Below are 11,071 nucleotides of genomic sequence, written 5' to 3' on the forward strand. Positions count from 1 at the left end.
CTTATGGGAAATATGCAAATGCATGTAGAAAAGCCATGGAGACACCATCACGTGTTTCTCAATGCAAGCAATAAATAGCCAGGTCTTTCACCGGGAAAGAACAAACACGGGAAGGGCAGCATCCAAAAAGGAATACCACCTATGCCAAAACATGGTATCCATCCACAGACAGCTGTTTGGCATAGGTGGTTTTCATTTTTGGATGCTGCCCTTCCCGTGGTGTCTCCGCGGCTTTTCTACATAAGTTGTGGTTCAGTCTCCCAAAAAAAAAAGGGAGATTCAAATTCTCACAAAGTGAATATACTTCTGTCTTGTTAGTTTGTCGTATATCAGCCAGCCACTTTCTGCCACTTAGATTGCGTTGTTATATACACTGGGCCTAAGTTGTGGTTCAGTCTCCCAAAAAAAAAGGGAGATTCAAATTCTCACAAAGTTGATATGCTTCTGTCCTGTTAGTTTGTCGTATATCAGCCAGCCACTTTCTGCCACTTAGATTGCGTTGTTATATATGCTGGGCCTAAGTTGTGGTTCAGTCTCCCACAAAAAAAGGGGAGATTCAAATTCTCACAAAGTGGATATACTTCTGTCCTGTTAGTTTGTCGTATATTAGCCAACCACTTTCTGCCACTTAGATAGCGCTGTTATATACACTGGGCCTAAGTTGTGGTTCAGTCTCCCCCCCCAGAAAAGGGAGATTCAAATGCTCACAAAGTGGATATACTTCTGTCCTGTTAGTTTGTCGTATATCAGCCACCCACTTTCTTCCACTTAGATAGCGCTGTTATAAACTTATGCCTAAGTTGTGGTTCAGTCTCCCCCAAAAAAAGGGAGATTCAAATTCAAACAAAGTGGATATACTTCTGTCCTGTTAGTTTGTCGTATATCAGCCAGCCACTTTCTGCCACTTAGATTGCGTTGTTATATACACTGGGCCTAAGTTGTGGTTCAGTCTCCCCCAAAAAAGAGGGAGATTCAAATTCTCACAAAGTGGATATACTTCTGTCCTGTTAGTTTGTCGTATATCAGCCAGCCACTTTCTGCCACTTAGATTGCGTTGTTATATACACTGGGCCTAGGTTGTGGTTCAGTCTCCCCAAAAAAAGAGGGAGATTCAAATTCTCACAAAGTGGATATATTTCTGTCCTGTTAGTTTGTCGTATGTCAGCCAGCCACATTCTGCCACTTACATTGTGTTGTTTTTTGCACAGAGCCTGATTTTTTGTTCAGTCTCCCAAAAAAAAGGGAGATTTAAAATCTCAACACGTTTATATACACCTTCTACCTTGTTTTACAGTACCATATAACGGTTGTCATTTTGGTTAGATTTTCCAAAAAATAAGGAAGTCAGGTGGAAGAGGCCTTGGGCGGTGGTTGCGAGCTGGTACTGATGGTGGTGGTGGTGCATCTGGTGGTAGTGGTAAAAGCACAATAGCACCTAAGGCTGGAGGTGTTGAGCCAGCGTCATCGTCTGGCTACACAAGGCCTCGAAGGCTCCCTTACCTGGGAGTAGGAAAACAGCTTTTAAAACCGGAGCAGCAGGAAAAAGTTTTGGCTTTCCTTGCTGACTCAGCCTCTAGCTCTTTCGCCTCCTCTTCAGAAAGTTCCAAATATAAAAGCAGCGAGTCGTCAGTGGATGCTCTCGGTAAGGAACAAGACGTGTTCTTGTGTACTTCACCCAAACCAAAAGTGAAGGATGCATCAGGTGACACTACAGGTTCCTCCATGGAGCTCTTTACACATACCGTGCCTGAGTTAGAAAGGGAAATTGTTAACTGCCCACTACAAGATGAATCGGACATGGAGTGCACTGATGCACAGCCACAGCTAGATTATAATGCTGTTCCATTGACTCAGATCACTACATTGCCCTTGCAGTGTACTGAGCCAGAATCTGACCCTGATGAGACTATGGTGCCCCGTCCCGAACGCTATAGCACCTTGCATGGTGACACAGAGGAAGGTGCACATGACATTGAAGAGGAGGTGATAGATGACCCAGTTGTTGACCCAGATTGGCAGCCATTGGGGGAAGAGGGTGCCGCTGCCAGTAGCTCTGAAGCGGAGGAGGATGATCCGCAGCAGCCATCTACATTGCAACAGCTGTCATCTGGCAGGCCCGTATCAGGCCAAAAACGTTTGTCAAAAACAAAAACAGTTTTAGGACAGTGTGTCCATCCGGTGAAAGTAGCACAGCGTGCAATGCCTGAAAAGGTATTCCATAGTAGGAAGAGTGCAGTGTGGCAATTTTTTAACCAAAATCCGAATGATCAGTCAAAAGTTATCTGTAAGAAATACTCAAAAACCTTTAGCAGAGGGAAGAATCTTCAAAATTTAAATACAACGTGCATGCTTAGACATTTAACCAGCATGCACTTGCAAGCCTGGACTAACTACCAAACATCTCGTACCGCTGGTGCACCTCCTCAGAATGAAGGTAGTCAGCAACGCTATATTGCTTTCCTCACTGTAAGCCCACCGGTTAGGACACCACCAGCAGCAAATGTGGAGGTATCGTCGCAAGGCCAAAGCAGTCAGGGAATCACAAGGTTCTTGGTAGGAAACACTGTATGTAGGCCAACATCGAGAATAACATCACCAACCCTCTTTCAATCCGCCATGTCCACCACCACCGCTAGTTCCAAAATATGCACCTCTCCAGTCCAGCTCACCCTACAAGAGACTCTCGTTAGGAAAAGAAAATACTCATCCTCTCATCCGTGTACACAGGGTTTGAATGCCCACATTGCTAGACTAATCTCGTTAGAGATGATGCCCTACTGGTTGGTTGAAAGCGAAACTTTCAAAGACCTGATGGCCTACGCAGTATCATGCTATGACCTACCCAGTTGACACTTCTTTGTGAGAAAAGCCATCCCAGCCCACCACCAGCATGTCAAAGACCGCATTGTCCATGCACTGAGGCAATTAGTCAGTAGAAAGGTGCACCTCACAACAGATGCATGGACCAGTAGGCATGGCCAGGGATGTTACATGTCCATCATGGCACACTGGGTTAATGTGGTGGATGCAGGGTCCACAGGGGACAGCCATAGTGGGACAGTTCTGCCTAGCCCACGGTCTAGAATACAGTTGGCTGTAGGCATTCACCACCCCTCCTCTTCCTCCTCCTCCAGAAGCGAAAGCTCATCCACAGAGCGCCCACTCTATCTGCAGCTGCCAGTGTTGCACACGAGGTGTCCCATTATCGAACAGCTAGTGGTAAGCGTCAGAAGGCTGTGTTAGAAATGAAGTGTTTGGGCGACAACAGACACACCGCGGAAGTACTGGCCGAGTACTTGCAGCAAGAAACTCAGTCATGGCTGGGCAGTGTACATCTTGAGGCAGGCAAGGTAGTCAGTGATAACGGAAGGAATTTTATGGCTGCCATAGCCCTTTCAGAACTTAAACACATACCTTGCCTGGCTCACACCTTGATCCTGGTGGTGCAGTGCTTCCTCAAAAATTATCTGGAGTTACCAGCCCTGCTCCTGAAGGTGTGAAGACTTTGCTCGCACATCCGCTGGTCGCCCGTACACTCCAGCCGTATGCTGAACCATCAGCGATCGCTGAATCTTCCCCAGCACTGCCTAATAATTGACATTGCAACAAGGTGGAACTCCACACTGCACATGGTTCAGAGGCTGTGCGAACAGAGGCCTGCTGTAATTAATTTGTGGGAGGATACACATACACGGGCAGGCAGTTGGATGGCAGACATGGAGTTGTCTGATGTGCAGTGGTCGAAGCTCCAGGACTTCTGTCAAGTCCTTCAGTGTTTTGAGGAATGCACACGGCTGGTAAGTGCAGACGACGCCATCATAAGCATGAGCATCCCACTAATGCGTCTGCTGATGCAAAGTTTGACGCACATTAAGGAGCTGGCGTCTGCAGCCGAGGAGGAGGGAAGCCTTGATGACAGTCAGCCATTGTCTGCTCAGGGAACTCTCCTGGACGAGGTGGCGGACGAAGGGGAGGAGGATGATGGGGATGAATATTTATGGGAGGATGATGCTTCTCAGAGGGCAATAGAAACTGGTGGCGTTGCAAGGTCAGGTACAGGGTTTTTGCGGGACACAAGTGATGTTGATTTGCAAGAAAGTGCTCCTCAACCCAGCACAAGCAGTGAATTGACACCTGGAACATTGGCCCACATTGCTGAGTATGCCTTGCGTATCCTAAAAAGGGACCCCCGCATTATCAAAATGATGAGCGATGACGATTACTCGTTGGCCTGCCTCCTGGATCCATGATATAATGGAAAATTACAAAATATCATGCCACATGAGAACCTTGAGCAAATATTGGCTACCAAACAAGCAACTCTTGTAGAGCGTTTGGTTCAGGCATTCCCAGCACACAGCAGCGGTGATGGTTCCCATACGAGCCATAGGGGGAAACATGGCAGAGGTGTTAGAGGTGCACAAATCTGAAGTGGCATTGAACAGAGGGGTTTTATGACCAGGTTGTGGAGTGATTTCGCAATGACCGCTGACACAACAGGTACTGCTGCATCGATTCAAAGTGACAGGAGACAGCATTTGTCCAGTATGGTTACGAACTACTTTTCCACCCTTATCGATGTTCTCTCTCACAGGGCATTCCCCTTTGATTACTGGGCATCTAACATAGACACCTGGCCTGAATTGGCAGAATATGCATTACAGGAGCTCGCTTGCCCTGCTACTAGTGTGCTATCAGAATGAGTCTTCAGTGCTGCTGGTTCAATACTGACCGAAAAAAGGACACGTCTGGCTACCCAGAATGTTGATGATCTAACCTTCATTAAAATGAACCAATCATGGATTTCAAATTATTTTGCCCCACCTTCTCCTGCTGACACGTAGCTTGCCTGAAAAATGTCTTGCTTTTGGCCTCCTCTTACTGACTTCTCCAATTCCACCAATGAAGTGTCTCTGACGGTGGTGGTGCACAACCAACGTCAGACACATCGTCGTAATATGAGGGGCCCTGTGCCAGTACCGCCACCCACGAGAGAGTGTTCCCCCCAGCTCGAACAGTGCTCTGCTACTTGCAATACTTACCTCTCCCTGCTCCACCACTGTGTAGTTTGTGCTGTTAAATCCTTCAATGGCTCTGCCAATTCTAATTTGTTGAAATGACAAATGATAGTTAAAATATACAGGGGCCCTGGCCTCCATTTAGACCAGTTAATACTTTGCGCCTACTACTCAGCAGAGGAGCCCACCCCAGTACCTAGCTATGCCACCTGTTTATTTATGAAGCATTTTTTGACAGACATTTACCCCACTTTTGGGCCTACCAACTGTGTCTGCCACTCATTACAGTTGTCCTCCACTGAACAAAGCTATGCCGCCTGTTTAGTCCTATTACCAATTTTGAACTGCATTTAGCCTACTTTTTTATTTTGGACCTACTAACTTTGTCTGCCCCACTCATTACAGTTGTTCTCCACTGAACAAAGCTATGCCGCCTGTTTAGTCCTATTACCAATTTTGAACTGCATTTAGCCTACTTTTATGTTTTGCCCTACTAACTGTGTCTGTGCCATTCATTACAGTTGTCCTTCAATGAACAAAGCTATGCCACCTGTTTAGTCCTGTTACCAATTTTGAACTGCATTTAGCCTACTTTTTTATTTTGGTCCTACTTACTGTGTCTGCGCCACTCATTACAGTTGTCTTCCACTGAACAAAGCTATGCTGCCTGTTTAGTCCTGTTACCAATTTTGAACTCCACAGCCTACTTTTGTATTTGGGCCTACTAACTGTGTCTGCGCCACTCATTACAGTTGTCCTCCACTGAACAAAGCTATGCCGCCTGTTTAGTCCTGATACCACTTTAGAACTGCATTTAGCCTACTTTTTTATTGTGGACCTACAAACTGTGTCTGCACCACTCATTACAGTTGTCCTCCACTGAACAAAGCTATGCCGCCTGTTTAGTCCTGTTACCAATTTAGAACTGCATTTAGCCTACTTTTGTATTTGGGCCTACTAACTGTGTCTGCGCCACTCATTACAGTTGTCCTCCACTGAACAAAGCTATGCCGCCTGTTTAGTCCTGTTACCACTTTAGAACTGCATTTAGCCTACTTTTTTGTTGTGGGCCTACAAACTGTGTCTGCGCCACTCATTACAGTTGTCCTCCACTGAACAAAGCAATGCCGCCTTTTTAGTCCTGTTATCAATTTTGAACTGCATTTAGCCTACTTTTCTATTTGGGCCTACTAACTGTGTCTGCGCCACTCATTACAGTTGTCCTCCACTGATCAAAGCTATGCCGCTTGTTTAGTTCTTTTACCAATTTTGAACTGCATTTAGCCTATTTTAATATTTGAGCCTATATCTGTGTTTCCTCCTCATCCTGCCCATTGCCCAGCCACTGCCCATTGCCCAGCCACTGCTAGATGAGTCTGCTGGTACATTGACCCAGACCACTACATTCCCCTTGCACTCTACACAGCCTGAATCTGAACCTGCTGAAAGTCAGGTTCCCCTTCCCGCATACTATACCACCTTACATGGGGACAAAAAGGAAGGTGCAGATGAAAGTGCAGGTTCCTTCATCAGGTGGGGGGGCATACTCGTTGGTGATGTCACTGGCACAGGGCCCCTCATAGTACTCAAAAGTGTCTCTGGCAGTGGGAGGCGCCACCCGCCGTCAAACACACCGCCGTACTATGAGAGGCCCTGTGCCAGTGCCAAGTGCCAACGAGTGGGCCCCCCCTGCTTGCTCAGGATCACAGCCCTTGCAAAGTTGAAATACTTACCTCTCCCTGCTCCACCGCGTGACATATTCTGCGTTTCCTGGGCCCATGAAAAAATGCGACAGGCGCATTCCGGCCGCAGGTTGGCACAGGATTTGAACCACGCTTCACTGATTGGTCTTGCACTGTGTTTAAATCCCGCGCCAATGTCGCTGATTGTTTGCGGCCAGCGAGGTGCGATCAATCAGCGGAGCGTGGTTCAAATCGCTGATTGGTCGCGCTCAGCCGTCCGCGACCAATCAGCAACGTGGGAGATGCTCCATTGTCAGTAATGCCTTGCGGCAATAACCCGTGATGATGTAGCAGTCTCGCGAGACCGCTACATGATCTGGGGTCATTGACACAATGCATTCTTGGGACCGGAGCGTCGCGAGGAGCGGGAAAGGCTGGCGCGGAAGCCGGAAGGTGAGAATATAATGCTTTTTTTTGTTTTATTATTTTTAATATTATGTATTTTTACTATTGATGCTGCAAAGGCAGCATCAATAGTAAAAAGTGAAGCAGTGTTTAAATCCTGCCCCAATATCGCTGATTGGTCGCAGCCGGGCGCGACCAATCAGCGACGCGGGATTTCCGTTACAGACGGAAGTTACAGACAAACAGACAAACAGACGGAAGTGGACCTTAGGCAATTATATATATAGATTCAAACATTGATTTCTCAGTAATGGAAAAATGGACTTCCCATTTAAAGGTATTGCTGGATTTGTCTTTGGAAGACCTACATGCACACATAAATAGTTTGGGAGTGAAATCCTGCTGACAGTTTCCATTTAAAAAGAAACAAATACTCTTCTGATTTTAGTAGATCCATAGTAGATTAGAATGCAGAATTTGGTTATATTAACATTAAGATTTATATTGATTTTTTTTAAATTTTTTAGTGCAAAGAACATGACTTGGCGATGATTAACCAACTCCTTGAAAGTGGTGAAATCACTAGAGCAAAATACAAAGAATGGAAAGATAGCAACATAATGTTGTTTCAAGACCTATACCCACCACCTTGTCTTCAAGTCTGTGCTAACAATGCAACTCAAGAAACTACATGGAGTTGAACATTACTCTCAAGGATTACCCCTGTTCTTACTAAAAAAAAGTTGTAGGAATTTACCCTCTTTTCAAAGATTTCTGAACATCCAAATGAATGAATGAAGGCAGCAAAGGGATGTTCATTCTCTGCATACCCTGTGTATGTAAATATTTCATGTTTTTACTGTCTGTTGCTTCACAGGCTAAAACCTCCAGTAAATAGTATCAAAAAAACACAACCAGATATGGCATTTTCTCATTTCATTTGAGTGTCATGTACATTTTCTGTACTACAATAAATGACTTACTGTAAATACTTCTGGGAAAAGTGAAAGTTTTATCTAAATGGAGAGCATGTTGAAATTCAAGAGTAAAAATGGTTTTCTGACACTTCATCTTAAGTCAAGACAAACAAAAGCAAATAATATTTGAGTGTCCCACACTTATTGTGATGTTTAGTGTATCATTATGCAGTCAGTCCCCCAACACTACCATTTACCGTACCTGCAACTATTGAGCATGGCAATGCATAAATTGTATATTTCAATGCTTCTTTTGTCAAATTTCATGAATAAAATATTATGTTCACAATTATAAAACTTTTAAAGCAAGAACTGTCACCATTGGCAACACAGTGTAAATAGTCCAAAGTGACACTTCATCTTAAGTTACAGGCTATATGAAAACCCAGAGCTGAATTTACAACTCTGCTGGTTGTCATTGGAAACAGTTAACATTCTCGTCACAAGAAACATGACAAACAATATAGGTACAGTGGGTACGGAAAGTATTCAGACCCCTTTAAATTTTTTACTCTTTGTTTCATTGCAGCCATTTGGAAAATTCAAAAGTTCATTCTTTTTTCTCATTAATGTACACTCTGCACCCCATCTTGACTGAAAAAAAATAGAAATGTAGAAATTTTTGCAAATTTATTAATAAAGAAAAACTGAAATATCATATGGTCATAAGTATTTAGACCTCTTGCTCAGACACTCATATTTAGGTCACATGCTGTCCATTTAATTGTGATCCTCCTTGAGAAGGCTCTACTCCTTCATTAGAGTCCAGTTGTGTTTAATTAAACTGATAGTACTTGATTTGGAAAGGCACACACCTGTCTATATAAGACCTCAAAGCTCACAATGTCAGACCAAAGAGAATCGTGAGGTCAAAGGAACTGGCCAAGGAGCTCAGAGACAGAATTGTGGCAAGGCACCGATCTGGTCAAGGTTACAAAATAATTTCTGCAGTACTCAAGGCTCCTTGTATCACAGTGGCCTCCATAATCCTTAAATGGAAGAATTTTGGGTTGATCAGAAGTCTTCCTAGGCCTGGCCATCTTGCCAAGCTGAGCAATCGTGGGAGAAGAGGCTTGGTGAGAGAGGTAAACAAGAACCTCAAGATAACTGTGGCTGAGCTCCAGAGATACAGTAGGGAGATGGGAGAAAGTTCCACAAAGTCAACTATCACTGCAGCCCTACACCAGACAGGCCTTTATGGCGGAGTGAACAGACGGAAGCCTCTCCTCAGTGCAAGACATATGAAAGCCTGCATAGAGTTTGCTAAATAAAACACATAAAGGACTCCCAGACTATGAGAAATAAGATTCTCTGTTCTGATGAGATGAAGATAGACCTTTTTAGTAATAATTCTAAGCAGTATGTGTGAAGAAAACCAGGCACTGCTCATCACCTGCCCAATACAATCCCAACAGTAAAACATGGTAAAAGAGAGAAGAAAAAAAAAGGGTGAAACCAGCTCAACTGCTAGGCATGTGCTGTGGGGAAGCTCGGATACCGTGCAGTCATCACGTAAATAGTAGAACAGAACAGGAGAAAAAATCCAGCTTCCACAAATAGTCAAATTTATTGAGAGTAAAATGCAAAGTCCAAAAACATGGTGAACAAGAGAGTGAGTAGCAGCAGGCTACGCGTTTCGAACAGTGTGTTCTTTTTCAAAGCTGGTGAAACATGGTGGTGGCAGCATCATGCTATGTGGGGCGGGGGGTTTCGGCTGCAGCGACAAGACGACTGGTTGCCAATGAAGAAAACACGAATGCGGCCAAGTACAGAGATATCCTGGATGAAAACCTTTTCCAGAGTGCTCTGGACCTCAGACTTGGCCGAAGGTTCACATTCCAACAAGACAATGACCCTAAGCACATAGCTAAAATAACAAAGGAGTGGCTTCGGAACAACTCTGTTGCCTTTCTTGACTATTCCAGTCAGAGCCCTGACATAAACCCAATTGAGCATCTCTGGAGAGACCTGAAAATGGCTGTCCACCAACCTTCACCATCCAACCTGATGGAACTGGAGATGATCTGCATGGAAGGATGGCAGAGGATCCCAAAATCCTGGTGTGAAAAACTTGTTGCATCATTCTCAAGCAGATTCATGGCTGTAGTAGCTCAAAAGGGTGCTTCAACTCAATACTGAGCAAAGGGTCTGAATACTTATGACCATGTGATATTTCAGTTTTTCTTTTTTAATAAATTTGCAAATATTTCTACATTTCTGGGGGTGGTTTCAGTCAAGATAGGGTGCAGAGTGTACATTAATGAGAAGAAATGAACTTTTTTGATTTTACCAAATGGCTGCAATGAAACAAAGAGTGAAAAATTTAAAGGGGTCTGAATACTTTCCATACCCACTGTAAGTGCTCATTATGTAGCGTGGCAGTGTTTTCTTGCAGATCAGGTAATGGCTCATTGCCAGGCTAAAGATGATACAGGTGCTTGTATGAACAACAAAGTATAGGCAGGCACCACCGCCAGGGATCACCTATAGCATGCTACAAAGAAACACAGTACCATAAACAAAAGAATAAAGTAGCATGCATAATGAAGGGATCACCACAAGAATTTAACAAAGTGTAACAATTTTATTAAACCACACTTGAGAACACTACAAAAAACCATTAAAAACAATTAAAATTGCAAAGCATAGCAAAGAGAAATAAAGACACAACCTATAATGTGGTCCAACCACAGTGCCACCCCACAGACTAACTAGGGAGTCCAGATATGAGAGGTTTTTTAGGGATGCAATAGTACCCCAAATGAGAGGCCCCCGTAGCTAAAGGTTGCCGGACAAATAGGGCATCCTATACTACCTGACAATATGTACCAGGCTTCCAAGGTATTGTTCCTGTGCAATGTATCAGGGCAAATAGAAGGTGGCAATGTTAGGGAGTGGCACCGGGCACAGATGCCCAACGCGTGTCGCCAGTAAACTGGCCTCTTCAGGGGAAATAGCAGTAGTGTCCATAGCAAATGGTTAAATACCT

General features: G+C 44.4%; 1 protein-coding gene across 2 annotated transcripts in view; it reads left to right on the plus strand.

Moving 5' to 3' along the window:
- Positions 1-8,091, plus strand: part of IPCEF1 (interaction protein for cytohesin exchange factors 1) — a 491,098-nt gene extending 483,007 nt beyond the window's left edge. The window contains exon 11 of one of the 2 annotated variants that reach the window (XM_069769417.1): positions 7,633-8,091. In XM_069769417.1, coding sequence (XP_069625518.1) covers positions 7,633-7,806 — 174 coding nt within the window. In that variant the 3' untranslated portion in view covers positions 7,807-8,091. The remainder of the gene's footprint in view (positions 1-7,632) is intronic. The other variant, XM_069769418.1, reaches the window with a different exon arrangement.
- The last annotated feature ends 2,980 nt before the right edge of the window (positions 8,092-11,071 follow it).

Source organism: Ranitomeya imitator, chromosome 5 (genome assembly GCF_032444005.1).
Source record: "Ranitomeya imitator isolate aRanImi1 chromosome 5, aRanImi1.pri, whole genome shotgun sequence".
NCBI classification, from domain to species: domain Eukaryota; kingdom Metazoa; phylum Chordata; class Amphibia; order Anura; family Dendrobatidae; genus Ranitomeya; species Ranitomeya imitator.